Source organism: Cylas formicarius, unplaced genomic scaffold (assembly GCF_029955315.1).
Source record: "Cylas formicarius isolate icCylForm1 unplaced genomic scaffold, icCylForm1.1 PGA_scaffold_5__7_contigs__length_24384050, whole genome shotgun sequence".
Taxonomy (NCBI): Eukaryota; Metazoa; Arthropoda; class Insecta; order Coleoptera; family Brentidae; genus Cylas; species Cylas formicarius.
This window is the reverse complement of record NW_026844341.1, coordinates 22,854,035-22,874,050: the sequence shown is the minus strand read 5'-3', so window position 1 is coordinate 22,874,050 and position 20,016 is coordinate 22,854,035. Positions and strand designations below refer to the sequence as shown.

Genomic DNA, 20,016 nt, shown 5'->3' with positions numbered 1-20,016 from the left:
AAGTGTGACCGTAGAGATAGACGTACTGGGTACGGTTAGACAAGTACGAAGAAAACAAATTAACAAGCTTTCCGGAAAATCCAAAGGCAAGTGGATTCGAATTTTGTGATCTAGGCGACCAAACGCTTTTGAAAGATCATATATGACGAGTCATATAATATTTTTATCACTTCTTACGCTGGCCCCAATATTGAACCTTGAGGAAGAACTGGAGAAGCAATTTTATTCATCGGAAGTGTGACCGTAGAGATAGACGTACTGAGTACGGTTAGACAAGGAGCTTGTGGATTAGAATTTTGTGATCTAGCCGACCAAACGCTTTTGAAAGATCAAGATATATGACGTCCATTTGAGAAACTTCATCAATAGCCTCAGAAATATACTGAGACATAGTCGTTAAATTGGTAATGGTGGATCTTAGTTTAAAAAAACCATGTTGTTGTCGGGGGACTATTGGGTTCTTAATGACGTGAAATATTTTTACCTGTAGGAGAGATTCTAAACCTTCTAAACAGAAATTGCAGATAAGGAAAATAGCCCTATAGTTTGTGATTTGAGACGTATAGTCTTTTTTGTGTCTTTTTTAAAGAAACTTCCACGGGCTACTGTACTACTACCACTACTTCAGAGCTTAAATTTAATTTTGGTAAATTTTACGGGTGATTAGGTGACACATATTAACGAACCTTCACCAAAAGATATAAAAACAAGCTCATCACATGGCGCTAGAAGTTTGCAATTTAATAAATATTGAGTATAAGTATAACATTGGTTTGAACGTCCATTTAAATTGATAAAATCGTTAAAATTAAATGTAGTAGTGGCGGGTGAATCTTATCGCAAAATCTTTTGGATAAGTGGACGCATCGTATTTGAAACTCGGCAGCAATTCGTAAACAAGCCTCTCACCTTGTCACGGGCGCCATTAACGGCGTTTTAAACGAAGAATCGGGGTCTATTAGCGAAGACAACTTTTAACACCTAACGTTGTTCACATTCTGTTTACAATTGCCAAAACATGGTGTCGAGTATTGACACTGCACTCGAATTTTTCGGATACTTTCGCGGTATTTTTAACAGTGCAAAAAATTATTTACCATCAACTTTTCGGCATTGGGTTCCAGCCCAAAAATAGGTAAAATCTCTTGGGAAGTTTAAAGGTCGAATAAAATATAGGGGATTGTGAGGCAAGGCAATTTTTAATTTGTTGAAACAAGATGGAACAAATTTTGAAAATTAGCCACTGTGTTGAGCATCCGTTAGGCAGTCTATCAATGTATTCTTAAAAGTCATTAATTTGAGGTTCGAAAAAGTTTGACCGAGAAAAAAACGGTCACAATCCTAACGATTATTTTAAAGATACCCAATATATTATGTATTGTTTTTGCCCGCAATGTTTAGAGTGGAAAAAACCAAAACGTCTCTCAAAATCTTGTTTGTCTACTAACATACGCTTAAAATATACCCTTGTCCAATAATTTAGGCTTACTTATGTAAATAAACTTCTAACGAGTATTGTTTATAGCGGAAACCACACAGGAAAAAAGTTGGTTTTTTTGGAATGACTCACGAAGCAAAGTTTCGACAATAATAGCAGATTTTATTCAAAAATTATGCATACTTCAACACCCGAGTAACCGAAGTAGCAAAACTTTTCCCATTGTTTGTCACGCGTTCTTAATTGTTATATAGGTATTCGATGTTTGAAATTGGTTTGATCGGAAACTAAAATTTCGGAATATGTGGCGTCATCCAAGACGATAGAGTGGAACCCATTACGAGACCAAATGTTTTGACTACTGCTGTATAGATGGCTCTTAAAAATTCGTTTGTCAATTTTAGTGTAAATAGATGGAGCCCCGGTTGGTCTTATGCCAAATCTGCAAATAAATATAAACCTTAACCTTTATTTGTATTCATAATAACAGTGTTATTTAAATTTTGGTTCTCTAATCAATTCTTCGTGGGCATTACGCGCATCGCATTGGTGCTATGAAATAGTCGTGTGTGCCCCCTCACGGCAACATGTATTTCGAAGAAGTCTTTGAGCCTTCTTCGTCGAAACCGCGCAGGAAATGTTCTTCGTCGTCGGACGACGAATACAACGAGTCTTGCCAAATTACCGTATGATCGAATTAACATTTCTAATTGTGCAGTAGTTAATTCTCAAATTTTAAGATTGACAACTCGGGAAACATACTTAAGGTGCTGAAAGATTTGTTTGTGGAGCAAAATATGTGCGATATCCAATTAAAAGTCGGAAACAAGCAGTACGGAGCTCACAGATTTATATTGTGCGCTTCTAGTGACGTTTTTCAGGTACATCTTGTAACTTACTTTAGGCATACCGGAAACTGTCCAATTTTCAGGCTATGCTGATGAATCCCGAGTGGACCGAGTGGCACGAGAGCCACGTCGAGCTTCAAGAATTACCCATCTGCGAAAATGTATTTTATACATTTCTGGAATACTTTTATACTGGGAAAATACTCATAACCCACACCAATGTGATGCCGATACTCGCCTTAGCCGACAAATATTTAGTCAAGGTTTGTTATTTCAGTCAGTCATTCGGAAAATTGTTGTGATGAAAATATAGGAATTTAGGTAAGGCAGGAGTGCGGTTAAACCCATTGACTACCAAAATTAAATATTTTTGCGAATTTATCCTAATATAAGGTAAATATAAAAAAATATTTTTTGGTGCATTTTACAAAACAATTTTTTTTGTTACTCAAACATAGACCTACTTTACATATTGTACACTGCCACTTTTACAGTGTACACCTTCGAAACGTACATCTGGCAGAACGACGCGTTTGTATTTGGTTTGAAGCATTTTTGCTTTTCTATTCTCGTTTTTTTCTCGTTTCTGCAGTCCTATAAGACTTCTTGAGATAAAAATTCGAAGTTCTTTCAATTTTAGCAATAGCAAGGAGTTCATCTAGGTTGTGAAAATTAGAAAGAAAATACATACATTTCTTGCCCATCCATTTCATGAGAAGGAATCCTCTACTATGCATTCTCCAATCATAATCTCTTTTCATAACTTTATCAGAGAGCAAATCATTCGGTAAACCTTTGCGAAGTATTTTTTTTATTCAATATAGATCATTCATCAAAGGAAGAGCAGTAAAAAAATTATCAAAATATACTTTGTGATATTCTCCACTTATATCTTATTGACTTTACCGGTATATATCTGGAAATTATAAATATAACCCTTGAATTTAATCATGGATTCATCTACCGACTGATGTTCCTCTGTATCATAGTAGATTTAATAGGTTTTCCGGAGGGTGTCAAGGAAAGGGTGAACTTTATATGGTTTTTCATAATTATCTTCACCTTTCTATGGTTGTTTTTCATTATTATTCAAGTAAATGTGTGTCAAAAGCCGTTCAAATCCATTTTTTGGCATAATATTTGTTATATGAAAATCCCGAATTTTATTGTTACTTACTTTTACTCTGATAGTCGGCAACTATTTGAGGCCCTTGATTTTTTCATCACTTGTCTTGAATTTGGAGAAATCCTTCAATTTTTGGAGGCCATACAAATTTGTTTGCTCTCTGATATGAGATATAAGTTCGAGAAATATATCAATTTGTGTTTCGACATCCGCGAAAATATTCTTGGGACCAGAATATTTTGTGAAATTTGGCTATTGGTTTTAGTCCAACTAACATTATCCATATTGAATGGCGAGATTTTTCTCAAATCTGACAGAGGAATTTCATCTTCACTATCAATATAAGAGCTTAAATCAATGGGTGCCAGTCTGGTTGCAATACATCACGAAAATCGCCGTTTCCTAGGGATATTCCGATACTAGTAAATACGAGTAGGTACTCGAAACAAAAGTACTTGGTATCAAATCGAATCAACCTCACCATTAAAAAAAAAACCGAATGCATCAGACAAACGTAATCTCTATCTGATCTATGGTGACGCGTTGTCTGGCGCCAGCCAAGCCGAACTCGTCCGACTTCACTCGATCGAGCCCGAGCCAAACGCGAAAAAGACGTCCGCCCTTCATTTTTTTTCATTGTCAACCAACATAAATTGTCAAACATACAGGAGATTGCTTACGAATAATTGTATTTATTGTAATCATCAGCTTATTATTCCAATGTTATCATGGAGTTTTTTGTTTAAAGTACGTGCTTAACGTGACGCAAACCTTTATTCTTTTCCTTCTTAATTTTGTTTTAATTACTGTCCTTCAAAGTTAATTGTCAGGTTCCTTTAAATAATTAAAAAAATAATAAAGTGCTAAAAGTATCGATATGAGTAAGTATGGATACTTTAGGAGTATTTATTTGAGTAATATCGAAAAAAGATTTGAGTACAATCGCAATGAGTAGCTATCGATACTTTAATGCTATCGGAACATCGCTATCGTTTCCTAGTCGGGGTCTACTTCCGATCGATGGGCAGATGGTATTTCCTTAATCAAAGTTCATCATTGGTCATGGTTTCAAGTTTTCTGAAAAAATATTTCGGACTAATCATAGAGGTTATACAGCGAAATCGAATACGTATGCAACCACTGTGTTGAAAAAAGTACTTACCTTCCATTGCACAAGCGAAATAGATAGCGTTGGTTTGGTTGACAGTATGTTTTGGTTCAAATTTCACCATAAAACGGATCGGAGCAAAAGCGTTAATTAACATTATTTATTTATAGTTATTTTGATTATATCAATATTCTTTGCCTAAGATTGTATCTATGGTCCGGGAGCCCTGGACCTTTTTTCAAAATGATAAGCAACAAGCTAATTCTTTGGAAATCGTTTCATTCATCAAGACGCCCAAACTTTTCCTCTACGAAAATTGTTGTTTCAGGTAGCTACCTATACACGCAGGTATAAAATCATGTCAATTTAGTTACCATACCAAAATGATGAGCAACAGTTTAGTTTTTAGCTACATCTGTAGATATTGAAATATATTATTTGAAATTAAATTTCGCTTACAAACAAATAGGCGCTACCCCCTCAAAGTTCTATCTATTATTTATTTATAAAAAGTGATGGGCAATATGCTAAATTTTTTACTGTAGCTTGCTAATAATTTTTATAAACAAATGATCACATTGTCCTACAAATAAACTGGTAGGATTTTTCGGTCCTACACTTTAAAGTTGTTGACCTCACGATAATACGTTATTCATCAGCAACTGTAGGACACCAAAATTAAATGAAACTTTATGACATTTTCCATCTAAATCAATTAATGTCGTACATAAAAATAGGTACATTTCGCTAGTCCGACGAAAAATAGGTTGCAAGTTCGACTCTCGAACATTATTCCTGTTTAACCTCTAAATTACTGTCTAACCTATAAATTTAGTTAGCGATTAACTTTCTTTTTGTTCTTAAAATATTCCTACAGCCATTATCTATGATGCGGTTTTACACAAACGAGTTTAATTAAGTTGTTTCATTATTATTTATAATTTAAGAAATCAACTTTTTTTTTCTTTTTTTTTTCACGGGCGATTTTTTTTATACTGGTTTTTAACTCATGACAGTGTTAGATCGATAAACTTTTGAAAAAATAAGTGGGTGATTATATGGGTGAATTGAAAGAGGAGAGATTGAATAAATCAATTTTCTTTTCTGTTGACTTTAATCGATAATAAATAATGTGGTACACCCAATAAAATTGGCTTAGATTAGTTTTGTTGTTAACATGAAATATTTACAGAATTTTATCGTCTCTCTTTTTTCACGAAAATTAGGTTTATCACGGTGTATATTACAAAGAAAACAGTCCAAGATCACTTACACAATTAAATGTTATAAAATAAAATTAATTAACACGTGTTGACAAGCTAAGTAAACAAAACTTTTTAATGCACAAAGTATGTTGTATGCCTATGCTGGATACGACGTTGCCATGTTACGCGCATGCGCGTTGATGCGAATATATACCGCCGATTTGATATAAGTATGTGTATGTATACATATACACGTATATTCGAATATACACGTATGTACATGTAACCCCGTGTAAGTTAGGGGCAATTATCGAAATTTTCCAGGGAAGGCATGAAAAAACCTACCATTTTAATTGCAGAACATATGTTGGTTTAGATTATTTATCTGATTATCTCAAAACTTAGTTAAAAAATAAGCTGTTGCTGATCACTTTTACATAATAATCAATTTGACATGATTTAGCATGTTGCTCATCACTATTTATAAATAAATAATAAATTCAACTTTGAGGGGGTGGTCACCCTGTACCAAACCTATTTGTTTGTAGGCCAAATTTAATTTCAAATTATATATTTCAATATCTATATATTAGCTATTTAGCTAAAAACTAAACTGTTGCTGATCATTTTGGTATGATAACTAGATTGACATGATTTTATACCTGCGTGTATAGTTAGCTACCTGAGACAACAATTTTCGTAGAGGAAAAGGTTGGGTGTCTTTTTGCTTATCATTTGGAAAAAAGGTCCAGGGCTCCCGGACTACTATTATATATACTTTGCCAGAGTCTGTCGCGTATATGCCTGACATACATGTGCCGGCATGTACCTCACGCCGCCTCCCACAACCAACTGTCTTCGTGGTTGCAATACAGTAGCGTCTGCGGGCACAGTCGCGTTTTCGAAACGTGCCAAAACTACTTCAAGTGGAATTTCGAGTCGGTAGCGAACACCTCGGACTTCAGTAACTTTGACGTAGAGATGTTCGTGAAAATTTTGCAACAGAGCGACATTGTGGTACATAACGAGATGATGTTGTTCAATTGCGTGGTCAGGTGGCTCCAGTTGCAACGCATAAGAATCGAAAAGAACGGGGCTGCCGAAAGTTTCAAGGAACTGGTCGAACGCACCATGAAGCACATAAGGTTCCCGATGATGACGCCCCGGGAATTGGCCGAGTTATTGATGTCGCCGATCATTAAGCAAAATAAAGAATTTTTCGTCGACCGTATGGCTATAAGCATGAAATACCACTCCGGTTACACCGACCAGTTGGAAGCATATTACAGTTGCAAGGACACCAAGTTGCAATTCATTCCGAGACTTTACACCTCGGACAGTTGCTCGGCTGTTTTGATGATCGAAAATTTCTGGAGTTTGCAGAGTTACCACACCAGCACGTTTGTGTTTTCCTCGCACTTGTCGGCAGCCGAGCACGAGTCGCACAAGATCAGCGAATGGGAGGTGGATTTGTACCCCAAAGGCGTTTATTTTAAGAAATGTCTGTTAATCGTTTGGCAGGGTAAGGTAATTATTTAATTTCTTTTAACTTGGTTTCGAATTGAACTTTTAGGTACGCTCGAAGTTCCAGAGGAAATTTTACCTACCGTGCGACTTTCGCTCACGTGTCGCGATTCTCCTGTATCAAAAATGAGAGTCAAAGTTTCTGTGCTCATCTATGGCCTGCAAGGAGGCGTGGAGTATCTAATGGAAGTCAAAGAGAGGGTGCATTATTTTACCCCGCAAGATAAAATGTTAAACATCGACGATTTAATCCCGTTTAACGAGCTAAATACCTCCGCTATTTTCAAAGATGCCAGCGACACGCCGTACTTGGTCGGTCCCAACAGAGATACCTTAAAATTGAATATAGTAATTGCGCCCATAAAATAAAGTTGTGATACTAGGAATAGATATTTTTTATTTAACACCAGTTTTATTTTTCAACGCACGCTTTTTCAGGTTAGAAAAGTGCCCATTAGGCACCTTTGGCACATACTACTACTATGCTTCCGGTAACCCATTTAACTCGATGAGAGAGTACGAAAAACGAATAAAGCCCATTCCACTGACTACATCCATACATTCAATTCAAATTTAATTTTATAGAGTGGTGCACCAAACTATTGTAAAGCCAACCAATTAACTTGAACTTGTTCATCGTCGTTTTCACAAACAGTTGGGCAAGATCACTATGGCCATTCGCCTATTACCAACGTTTGTCGATTATTTTTTCTTTTGGTTACATATACGTAAAACAAACTATAATCAGCAGTTGTTCTCACCCTCAGCTTGCCAAGAAGAACTTTGACCGATAACAAAAAACAGCCACCCCCGCTGCCGCTACGGACCCATTAGGCCTTCACCGGCGTGGAAGACAAAAACAGTAGGTGCAACAACGATTACACACTTAAAAACTTAGGAAACTAAATCCACGCAATAGAAACCGGTATCAAGTTTTCTGGGCGATTGCAAAGGATTTTGTCGGGAGCGAGCGGAGGTTAAACCTCCATTTGCAATGCTCACGACAGAATCAGAATTGCAACTATTAAAGTAAACGCAGTTATATTATTCGCCGCAATTCGCTGAACAATGCCGATTTCATAATCTTTGCTTTTTATTTTATACGTTATTTCGATTTGATAATAATTTAGGGTTTTTCTACAAGCAACAAACGGAGCTTTGCGCTAGTACTGGGCGTATGATCTTGGTATATGGCTCAGCTAGACTAATATATTCGTATTCTGTGGTCCCTCCACTAGCTATAACCTTAACTTTTTCTGTGGTTTGTTTATTTGGTCATAGGTAGGTAGAGGTATAGATAATTTCGTGTAACTCGTAGAAGTTTCTTTGCAATAGAAATGAAAATGGAACTAAATATTTAAATTACCAAGGGCGTAATGTTTAACAATTTTGACGAATTGTTAAATAACGAGTTGCCCAATTCGCCCTTAGAGGTACATAGATTTTCTATTTTAGTGCTGCCCTACTCATTTTACTTTCATTGTTAATGTAGTTAACCACTCAAAACGTAGGCGTTTCGAAAGAAATTTCGAAAATGGTGATCGAAAATGAACCAGCCAAATACACATACCCTGTGCAAATGATAAGTCCCTTCCAAAGAGAATACTGGACGGTGTCAACCGATCATTGTTACGCGCGGCCGTGGAACTGGAAACCGGAGTCCACATTCTTGAAGCCGGCAAAGACATTGTTTATGCTTAAAAACCTCAGTACTAAGCCACTATTCAGTACTCTAGGCTCGCCAAGCAATGGTGAGGAAGAAATTGATATTGAGACGGTAACCGCTACTTTGACACCCGTATATGATGTGGAAAAGGCTAAAGGGTTAATGGAAGAGTGTGAAAAACACGCCAATTTGACCAGGTGCGATAGCGACGAAAATTGGGAGGATAAAATATCAAAGTAAGTATCAGCCACAGTTGAGCCTCAAGTGGGTGGGAGCGAATGGGACTTTCAGGATCAATTGGCTACCGTCGCAGCACAGGCTCTACAACGGTTTTGTGAATATCTTAAACAGTTATTATTTGGCCAAAATGGCTCAAACTGGTATACCTAACGAGCCAATTTTGAGGAGAACAGTCATTGACAAAGCAGTGCAAAGGGTCAGGCGGCTTTTTACTACAGTCCTTTTGGACGTTAAGCTTCTCCAGTGGCTTCATCAATTGATGATTGACAATCTAGACCAGCCCTTTCTAGCCTTGTATTTGGATATTTTGCAGGTTAAGCAAATTGTAGCCCCAATGTTGTTTTTTCTCACTGTCACCTTTACTAGACGTTGAAATCGAAAATTCCGAGCTTTGTGGATAAAATGATGTGCGGAGCGAATGCGAGCGTCAGAATGGGACCGCTGAGTAATGAAAACCTCTTCCCGCTGCTGAAAAAGCCCTGGGACCCGGTCACCTCCAGCCTCATGCAGGACAAACCGAAAAAGCTGCCCGGGAACCCGATTATCATACTGGTTCCATCGTCGCCAGTCATGTCAAAACGAACCCACAAATGGATGACTTTGCTGTCCCATTTGGGACACGTTGTCACCGTTCCTACGAATTTCGGTTAGGACGGGGCTTTGGATTTCAGCCCAGCTTCTTAAAATGTTATTTCAGGTTCATCGGGTCACAGGTTGACCATGACTACCTGCTTGGACCAGATGTTTGCACTGACGAGGGGCAGAGTGCAGGAAACGCGGGAGAACCACATCGGTAAACAGATAATTCTGGTGGGGGTGGGGGCGGGGGCGGCGCTCGCGATCCAAGTCGCCCAGGTCGAGAATGTCCTGTGTGTGGTAAGCCTCGGCTTCTCTCTGTTCACCGCGGAAGGTAGGCGGGGCGAACCCGACGACAATCTGCTCGAGCTCCAGTGTCCCGTACTGTTTGTCATCGGACAGTGCTCGAGTACATCTGTGTAAGTAATTAAAATTTTTTCAACATTTTTGAGCATTATTAAATGTTAGTTTAATGAAAAAAATGCCAACAAAACAAAAATAAGACATGAAATTGAAAACAGGTTGATTATTTCATTTAAAAAAATAGTTATTTCTACCATTATTGGCCATGTTAAACTTTATCATCTGAAGAACCACAAAGTAGTCCAGTATTCACTCTCTCAATGACTGCAAACGAACTACCGTTAGGCCGTTGGTATTTAAATGTTTTTCACCGCAAGCTAATTCCTGTTCAACGAGTATTTTATACTTTTTATATAGTCTACAGTTTTCTTTCTGTCGTCCGGTCGTTCCCTTTTTTTTCGGCAATTGTATATGTCACCGTTAAGCATTTAGCTATTAGATATTATGGTAGCGCCATTTTCTTTCTAAACGGCGATTTCTATACAATTAATTCGTTTTCCCAGAGCGGGCATGTTGGTTGTTGAATGCCGGAAGGACATTGGTTATTGATGGAATGAATCTTCTCAAATTTTTTTCGTAGATGCTTCATAAGTTTCTTTATTATCAGCATAAGCAGGTCCTCCATATCTGCAGTAGAAATATGTATTAAGTATTAATTTACCTAGTTTATAAATAATATATATATATATATATATATATATATATATATATATATATATATATATATATATATATATATATATATTTACGGAACTAGCTATGAGTATTGAAGAAAAGTGTGCAAATGAACCTGTGTTTTAGGCTGGTCTACGTAATTTCCACACTAACTGGATAAAATCCGAAGTTAATTTTCCTGATAATATATAATAACAAAGTTGTTAGTATTTAAAAATTTAGTTAATTTATATATTAGAAAAGTGAGGTCAAAACAGCAAAAGCCCTGAAATTCATCATCTTACGTAACATTAAAGAAAAGATCCGGACAAATTATTTTGTGTTTGGGGGAATTTTATTTTAGCTGCCCACCAGAGAACGTGACATGGAGGTCGTCACGTTTTTTTTTTTTTTTTTACTTGCGTACAAGTAGTGATAGCTATATCATGCTTTATTTGTCTTCAAGAAATATTTTACTATCTTGAAGGTAAATTTATCAAACTGCATGTTTTTCTTTACATACTAACCAACTAGTTAGTTATTGTCGATATACTGTGGCTAATTTGTAAGCAAGTCAAATATTCTGGTTAACTTGTTTTCTTTTCTTGTAGTTTGTACTTTGGTGTTGGATAGTTTATAAACTACCCAGGTGGTATAAACACCAATACATTCTAATTACAAAAATATTTACATAGTGATATACCAAATTTTTACTTCCTTTGCATCCTCGCGTTTGTTTTCCGCCTTAGTCAGGAGGACGTTGAAGATTTGCGGGAGCGCATGCGCGTCGAGACGGCTCTGATCGTGGTCGGGTCCGCCGACAACAACCTCATCGTCAACAAGAAGAAGAAAAAAGAGGAGGGCATCACGCAGAGCATAGTAGACAGATGTATCGTCGTAAGTGCGGCCACCAAAAATAAGAGGGGACGCGTTCGAGACGGCGGGTCGTAAATCCCAATCCCAGATTTGAACGCACGGTGTACAGTGCTCCACGCCATAGACAAAAATGACAATTTTGCCAAAAAAGTCAACTATGAATTTGTGTTTTTTACATACTACACAAATCTACGTGACCGACCTAGTAAATTGTGTTTAAACTCGACCTATGGCTTAAAAAAATAATTTGAAACTTTTTTTAAATTTCTACACAGTGTCGCTTTATAAAGGAAGGAACCATTTTTTGCAGGTTCAAAATAGATTAGAATAGATAGAACAAAACAAAAATTAATAACAACATATTAAAATAACAATTAATATTTCTATCTTAATAGTTGTAATTTAGCTGGAATCATCATAATCCGGGGAGCTTAGGTTAATTTTATGATCATCAGTTTGGGAATTTGAAGATTCTGGGTTCTTAATGTCTGCTGGAAGGTTAGAAACTAAAGCCCTTTTTTTCTTAACATATGTGTTGGTCTTGGAAGATATAAGAGGATCAGATGTTGAAGCTAAGTGTCTTATCAGATCTGTATTTGTGTTTACGCGGGATGACTTCCGAGTGTGTTCTAAATAGTATTTCTTTATGGCGAGCTTCAAGCGTGTGTTCCGATAATATTTTATAATTTACCAGCATTTTATAATATATAATAATATAATATAATAATAGCAAAAAATATTCATCCCTTCTCATTATATCCCCTTTGAGAAATGTTTGTAAAGACTATGATCACCACTGCCATCGAAACCCCACTTACAAAAGACTTGAATAAATATTTAAAGGTTGTAATAAAACTATGGACAGTTTTTTCTAATATTTTCTATATTACTTCTAATTTGGAAGGTGAAATTTGATTTTTAAAAAGTCTAAAATTAATGCTAAAGCATTTTCGTCGTGTTTTGATTTTACTTGACGCTTCATTGAAAGGTTTAAGGTGCCTGCCACGATTTGGTCTAGGCATATCTTCAACGCGCGTTCTTGATACAATAACAAGTTCATCAGGAAATCAACGTTCACAACTGAGCCAGTCGCCGTAACGCTTCAAAAAATATAACCTATTTCTTAGGCAATTTCTAAATCTAGTTTTAACAGTCAAGCAGAAAAATTTTACTTTTTGTTCTAAACATTCGAATGTATCATCTTCATTATTTTGTTTTTTTTTTTGTTGATGATACAGGGCACCCTTTCCACATTCGCACAAAACCACTCGTTTATAAGGTCCAAGTTTCTGATGCGAAAATTTTTCTCCTAAAGAATAAAACATCAAACGTATCACGATGTCGATTTTCCTTTTCTAAAACATAATCATTGACCGTCCCTCAGTGTTTACAATTTCAAACAGTCCTTTCTTAAGAAATTTTGTCCATGGTGTGTGGCACTGTGCGGCGGGTCGTAAATCCCGATCCCAGTTTCGGAGACCGGCGCTCTTAACTTTCAAGTGCCTTACATCCTCCCGTTGCAGGATGAAGTGGGCGAGTTCATAAGCGGTTTAATACTGTCCCCGTTCCCGCCTCAGATTAGGCAATCGCCTACGACCGTCGCCTTAGAGGCGGCGTCGAAGAAAACGAGGAACGAGAGAAAGAGATACAATTCAAACGCCAGCTCGGCAGACAGCCAGCCGCCGTCGCCGAAAGTGTCACGTCCAGGTGTTACCGCGGTTCGTTCTCACGGGGGCGGGTTTTAATTTCCCATACTTGCAGTCGGTCGTCCGAGCGGATCCAAAAACAAGTCCAAGCTGGAAGCGAAATGGGCCGCCCACATGGCGCAAGGTAGCCCCGCCGCGACCTCCAACGGCACCCACGCGCCCCGTCCCACCCCTCCCGCCACCCCGCCGCCGACGCCGCTCCTCGACGCCTGCCCCCACCTTCCCGATACCTCGCCGGCGTCGGAAATTCCCTCCTCCTCGCAGGTGTCGTCGCCCAAAGGTCTGCCGCCGCCGTCGCTCGTCAAAAAGGTGAAAACGCTCAAGCCCGGCGGCGTAGGTGGGGGCAGGGTCGTCAAGATGGCGCAGGTCGATCAAGGTCAGCGGGGGCGGAGCCTCGTTTTTTTTGCATGCTCTGGGGTGGGGGGATCGGTGGTGGGGTAATGTAATGTGTTCGTGTATTAACGTTGTGTCAATTTTTTTTTCCCTGCAACCATGCAATTGCGATTGTAGCTCGACTGCAGGCCTACAGCTTGACGAAGAACGTGGCGCCGGGCGGTCAGCTCTCGACTCTGCTACAAGGCGGCATCAAAACCATCCCCCCGAAACAGGCGTCTCCCATTAGGGGTAAGTCTGACCTATATCTAATTTAAAGTGAAAAAAAAAATGGTGTTCGGTTGGCGAGAAAAAAGTAATTAAAGTTTTCGTAATGGATAGTGACGCATATTAAATACAGGGTGGATGATTTACATGAAAAAAAGAACAGTTTTTCGTCACACACACCCTGTATATGATTCAAACAATGTTCGAAGTAAAGGTTATAGCCCCGGATCTTTCCTGGTCCAAGTTTTTTCTGAAACCATGCAGTGCGCCGTAATAATCAATGACGTCATCGCGTCTTGACAGCCCCCGAAATAACGATTTCAATATGGATTCTTTCAAATATCCCGAGCAGCGTAGCGCCAAAGTGAGAAAACGAAGAAAATTTTTTTTTTTAACGATCCAACTTTAAAACTCCCTGTATGCAGGCTATTGTTAGATGGACGAGGGCCGTTTTTTTTTTTTTGTAAAATATGTTAAAGTGTTGGGTACTTTTTATCAGCCTAACAATTTTGCGAGAAAAAATAAAAAAAAAACGAAAATAATTGAAGAAGGCTTGGTGAAAAAGAAATACATTGAAAAATAGCCAACGACAGGGTCAAGACAATATTTTTTTCTTAAAAATGTGCGCGAGCGATTTTTTTTGTCACTTTTTTATTTTAATTAAAATGAAATTTAGTTAAAAAGTCAGTGGGGCGCTTTTTTCATAAGTTCGTATTTTCTACGCCACTGGCATTAATGCCGGTGGATTTTTGTCGCAACTAGTTATACAATGTCATAACGTTCTTTTGTTTCCCTCCCGCAGTGCTTGAAAACGTGCAGCTGTCGAGCCAGGCGACGGCGAAACTGATGGGTAGCGGGGTCGGGCGTCCGATAGACATCACTAAGCTGACGCTGGCCAGCTCGTCCGGCGGCAGCGTCGTGTTGCTGCCCGACGGCAAAATGAAAACGATCCATGCCAGGGTGCCGCAGGCGTCGCAGAAGGGCAAAGCCGGCACGCCGATCGTGCTGCCGCCCATCGGCGCGGGAATGAAACGTAAGACGGCGCCGCATACCGCACTGTCACACCGTGGACAAAATTTTATTTTTTTTTAATTAACTTTCCATAATGGAAAATCGACATCAAGGTGCGTACTTTTTCATATCCATGTGATGTTTTATTCTTTATTGGTTTCTCCGAGTTATTCAATTTTTTTAACAAGCGTCTTAAAATAAAAACTAAAATTAAATGAGAATTTTTCAAAAACGCTCTAAACCATTCTTGAGATTATTAAACTTTAAGAACAATTTAATATTTAAACAAAATTACGCACTACAATGCGCTACTCTGAATTTGGTGCAAGTATGCTGCAATAGCTGCTCAAGAACGTTGAGAGGTTGGCTTGAAGAAAGTCACAAATCCATGCCGCTTTGCAATGCCAATGATTTGGAGTGAGCCTCAAAATCACGGGAATGATTGTTATTTCTGCGTGACATCTACACGAGGTTTCTCGAAAAAAAAAATAGAGATAAGATTGTTTATCCAAAGGTCCTATCTGCAAAGAGACCAATTCCTCGTGATAAAGACACTCCACCTCCAGTTCCACCAGTTAATGAGAAGGCTGAAAATAAAAATATTTCAGGTCTACAATCTCAATCGAGTTTTCTTTCTGATAATACATCTTCATCTTCATACACTTTATCTGGATCTTCATGTCCATCTACAGAACCTCATTTACTTAAACAAGGCGACTTAAATGATCTTGTTAGAGACTCTATTGGCTAAAAGTACCAGAGTGTCATATTTTCGTACCAGGCAAGAAAGTTTAACAAGTTACTTCTCCAAAGAAGATGATTTGGTATATTGTAATGATGCTGCAGGGCTTCTTCAAGAATCAAGTTTTCCAGAAGATTCTAGTGAATGGAGACTTTTTATTGATGCTTCAAAAATAAACTTGAAAGCCGTTCTACTTCATAATGGTAATAAATACCCATCTGTCCCCAATGCACATGCGCTACAAGCATGAAAGAAAATTATGCAAACCTTGTGGTATTACTTGAGAAAATTAAATATTCTCAATACCTTATGGAATATTTGTGCTGATTTAAAAGTTGTCGCTACACTGACTGGATTACAAGGAGGATACACAAAATTTTGCTGTTTTCTTTGTGAGTGGGATAGCCGCGCAAGAGACAAACATTACAAAGTAAAAACCTGACCATCAAGGAAAAGTTTGACTCCTGGACTCAAAAATGTTTCTCATAAACCGTTAGTGCCACGCGAGAAAATTTTTCTGCCACTCCTTCACATAAAGTGAGTCATAAAAAACTTTGTGAAAGCTATAAATAAAGATGGTGCGGGTTTTCAATACTTAAAAACAAAATTTCCTCGAATCAGTGACGCGAAATTGCAGGAAGGAATTTTTGTAGGTCCGCAGATACGTGAGCTCATGAAGGATGAGGTTTTTGATTCGAAGTTGAGCAAAGCAGAAAAAAGAGCTTGGGTAGCGTTTGTGAAGGTGTGTCATAATTTTCTTGGGAACGCAAAAAGTGCTTTCTGCTTATAAAGCTTTAGGATGCAATATGTCACTCAAGATCCATTATTTAGACTCGCATTTAGATTTCTTTCCTGAAAATCTTGGAGCTGTATCAGATGAGCATGGTGAAAGGTTTCATCAGGATATAATGCAAATTGAAAAACGCTACAATGGAAAATGGTCAGCAGCAATGCTTGCTGGTTTCTGTTGGTCAATTCACCGAGAAACTCCAATGGAATCTACGAAGAGGAAGAAAACTACTAAATAATTTGAATTCTATCACTCCGTAATGAAAAAACTGACGATATTTATTGGTTTTGTTAATATAATTTATGATTTTTTACTGTAAAACTCAAGCCGCCACATTTGTATATCAGATTCCGTGTTTAGAGCATAAAATAAGATGAATTCATGCATGAAAACTAGAAGGAGATAATTTTTTTTTTTTGCAGACCAGTGTTATGCACAAAGTTGAAAAGTTCAACATTGAATACATTTCTGCTTCACTGTGAAAGCGTTCAGTAAAACTAAAAAACTAACTTTTTTCTCGAGCAATCAACGAATGTGGCACATTTTTGATTCGTGATGATTTAAATTAAAATCGACGTTAAAGATTCTGTTGACGAATAAGGTTTAAAAACAGTCCGTGTATAGTTAATTTTAATTTGGCACATTTTGGCATCCTGTAAAGAAGGTACAATAAAAAGAAAGTGCAAAAAGTAGCGGACAAGCTACAAGCTACGCGGATATAAAAAAAATAAAAAGTTTTCACCGGGGGGGGTGGGGGGATAATCTTGCAAACTTTTAAGCTGTGTCCGTAAGAACTTATTATATAACTGTCTAAATGAGTTCAAACAATAATGTGTACGTCCTTTAAAATAAACATTTTGGTATAGCACGATTCTCATGAGGGATTCTGTTGATGTTAATAGAAAATACACTTTAATTATTTAAATTTGCGAATTTCCAAATTTATTTTTGTCCACGGAACGAGCTCGTAGATTGGGTTTGTTGCAGGCAGGTACGTCAGCGCAAAGAGGCCGTCGACCATCAAACGGCATACGTACGTGCCGGTCACCGCCCCCACCGTGCAGACGGCGTTGCCGCCTCCGACCAATCTCACCTCGCAAGACATTATGGATCTGCCCATCATATTCGCCGACGATGCTCAGATTCTCGACGCGACTCTGCCCAAGGATTTGTCCACCACGGGCAGTGTACAGCAACAGGTAAGTGCGTTTTCCGTTTTCACCTTGGATTTTTCAAAAATTTTTCAAATTGCTGAGACCCGGTTCTTCGGTCTTCATATTTATTTCATCAAATTAACGATTATTCACAATTAAATTAGAACAGATATTCAGTTATTTAATGATTTATGACAGCTGTTTCGGTAACATCCCGGCTTTATCAAATATCAATAGGTATTTGATAAATAACTGTGAAAATCTGAACATTTTTTGTTCTAAAACATAAAACCGTTCGTTTTCAGGATTTTCACTGTATCAAACTGACAGAGCATATTTTTGATTACAATATTTATAACCTGTTTTTAATCTGTCAGAATTTGATGATTCTTTGCAGGTTAGTTTTGCAGGTGAATAAAAAGTGTCTAGACAAAACGTAGAAAATCGGCACGGCCGTGCAAAGTAGGTCCCTGTACATTCCAAGAATCCATCAATGTACAATCCAAATAATAAATACGTCCAAAACTGCAAGGGTTGTGAAGAAGAACGCTAAAGAAGTCTTGAAAATTTAAAACTCTATCTTTTTAATATAAACTTTTGAGCTATATCTTGATTCGGTGTAAAGGCCGTCGTCGATTGGAATTACTTCCTATAGGAAGTAATTCAAGATAATAGCTTATCAACGGGCCGCGAAAGCCTTAACCAATTTATCATAAACTTTTGAGGTAAACATATCTGAAGATGTCCGACCGCAATAAATTACATTCGAAATAAATAAAATAAGAGGCTCCTGGATGTGATAACATCCCTATAGGCAGGAGTATCTCAAAATTTGCAAAAAATCAGCGTAGGACCAAGTAAGAGTTTGCAATGATCCATGATGCAGCTGACTTAAAAAACTCAAAATACATTTAAAAATCCAACCAACCCAAACTGAACCACTCCGCTCATAATGATCTACAAATGTGTAGTTTCGTCAGTTTTGAAAAATGTTTTAGTCTTAATATAACATGGGAAGTTCGAACCTAGAGAATAGATTTTTTACAAAATTAATATTCATTCTTTTGTATTACCAATTGTTTCATTATAAGTCACATAGACAGTTCAGCAACACCAACACATGATGCAGAGAAAAGTTTACACTAATAGCAGTATTGCTAAATATTTCAATTTCTGCACTTCGTTAGCTATGTGGACATACGAATTTATTTATATAATAGTAGTAGTAATGTACTTAGTTTTTGATACTAATAAATTTTGTTGAGAATATTATCCACTTTGACTTACGAAAAACAACCTATTAGCATTTGTTTTTGTAAAAGCAATAGGATTTTCTGAACATTTAATAATAGTTTATGTATATCAATCTTTTCTATAACTCAATACCTCTCAATATCTCTATTTTGGTCGCCTACCTTCAGGAAACATTTAACCATCCTAATACCTAAAACTGTCCCCTGTAGAATTGTAATTTTTATAATACTCACTCAACGGTATTGTGCATTTGTACCATTTGTTGTCTACCAAATAACTCTTGAAATTTTTAAGGCAGTGTCTCTTCATTTTTTGAGATTTTTTTTTCAGCGTTAATAAAAAATTGTTCATTTTTAAAGCCTCGCAAAAGTACCTTGGCCACACCGACCAGCAAGTTTGTGATCGTCAACAAGCCATCCTCAGCGATGACCAACTATGTAGTGAATTCTCCTGGAGTGAAAAGGCCCACGCCACAGGTCAGCCAACTACCAACCAAGTTTACCAAGATTATCTTGTCGAAGAAGGCGCAAGGGGACAGTGTGCAGCTGAACCCCATTCGAATTCCCATCCACGCGCCCCAACAGGACATAGAAAACGAGCTCGTAGCCACCGCTGTGCCCAAACCGAACTACACATTCTCGGAGGTCAAGGGCGTCACGTCGTACGAGGAGAAGACGGAAGATTTCGCTGCCGACGATGACGACCCCGACTACGTGCCGCCCAAGAATTTGAAGATTACCTGATTTGCCCCCTTCACTTTCCCTTATTTAATTTGCTTCACCAAAAATGTTAGTTTCTGTATTAAGAGTTTGTTAATAAAATGTTTCGTATAATCGTGTCTTATTCCTTTTATAGCTCAGTTTTCGTGGAACATTGACTTTAAATAAATACGGTTATACTTTTTCCACGTTAACCATAAATCGCAGAATGCCAACATAGTTCTTGATAGATGACAGAAAAAAATTTATTTGGAACGGCAGCGCCACCTCTCACAAAAGTAAAAAAGTTTTAATGACTAGTTTTACCACTGTCGGACAGCTGGCACCACAAGATCAAGTGTATTTCGCGCTACATCTTGCCTCAAATGAATTTTAGACACTTCTACCCCTCTTTACGTTTGTATTATTTTTGGCCT

General features: G+C 37.8%; 2 protein-coding genes across 4 annotated transcripts; both read left to right on the top strand.

Annotated features, from left to right (window-relative positions):
- The first annotated feature begins 1,865 nt into the window (after positions 1 to 1,865).
- Positions 1,866 to 7,653, top strand: LOC132702396 (BTB/POZ domain-containing protein 17). Its single transcript, XM_060670989.1, has 5 exons — positions 1,866 to 2,124; positions 2,179 to 2,319; positions 2,370 to 2,549; positions 6,512 to 7,247; positions 7,299 to 7,653. The coding sequence occupies exons 1-5, from the start codon at positions 2,026 to 2,028 to the stop codon at positions 7,616 to 7,618; spliced, it is 1,476 nt and encodes a 491-aa protein (XP_060526972.1). The 5' UTR covers positions 1,866 to 2,025; the 3' UTR covers positions 7,619 to 7,653.
- An 871-nt stretch (positions 7,654 to 8,524) lies between these two features.
- Positions 8,525 to 19,765, top strand: LOC132702175 (KAT8 regulatory NSL complex subunit 3). 3 transcript variants are annotated; one of them, XM_060670658.1, is made up of 12 exons: positions 8,525 to 8,682; positions 8,742 to 9,151; positions 9,207 to 9,468; positions 9,522 to 9,801; positions 9,853 to 10,150; positions 11,498 to 11,645; positions 13,148 to 13,331; positions 13,386 to 13,454; positions 13,841 to 13,954; positions 14,733 to 14,963; positions 17,461 to 17,672; positions 19,241 to 19,765. In XM_060670658.1, the coding sequence occupies exons 1-12, from the start codon at positions 8,626 to 8,628 to the stop codon at positions 19,622 to 19,624; spliced, it is 2,649 nt and encodes an 882-aa protein (XP_060526641.1). In that variant the 5' UTR covers positions 8,525 to 8,625; the 3' UTR covers positions 19,625 to 19,765. The 3 variants fall into 3 exon arrangements, with proteins under 3 accessions (XP_060526641.1, XP_060526640.1, XP_060526642.1); XM_060670657.1 differs by having other exon boundaries at positions 13,386 to 13,706; XM_060670659.1 differs by having other exon boundaries at positions 13,386 to 13,706; positions 17,465 to 17,672; positions 19,241 to 19,435.
- Positions 19,766 to 20,016: the final 251 nt, after the last annotated feature.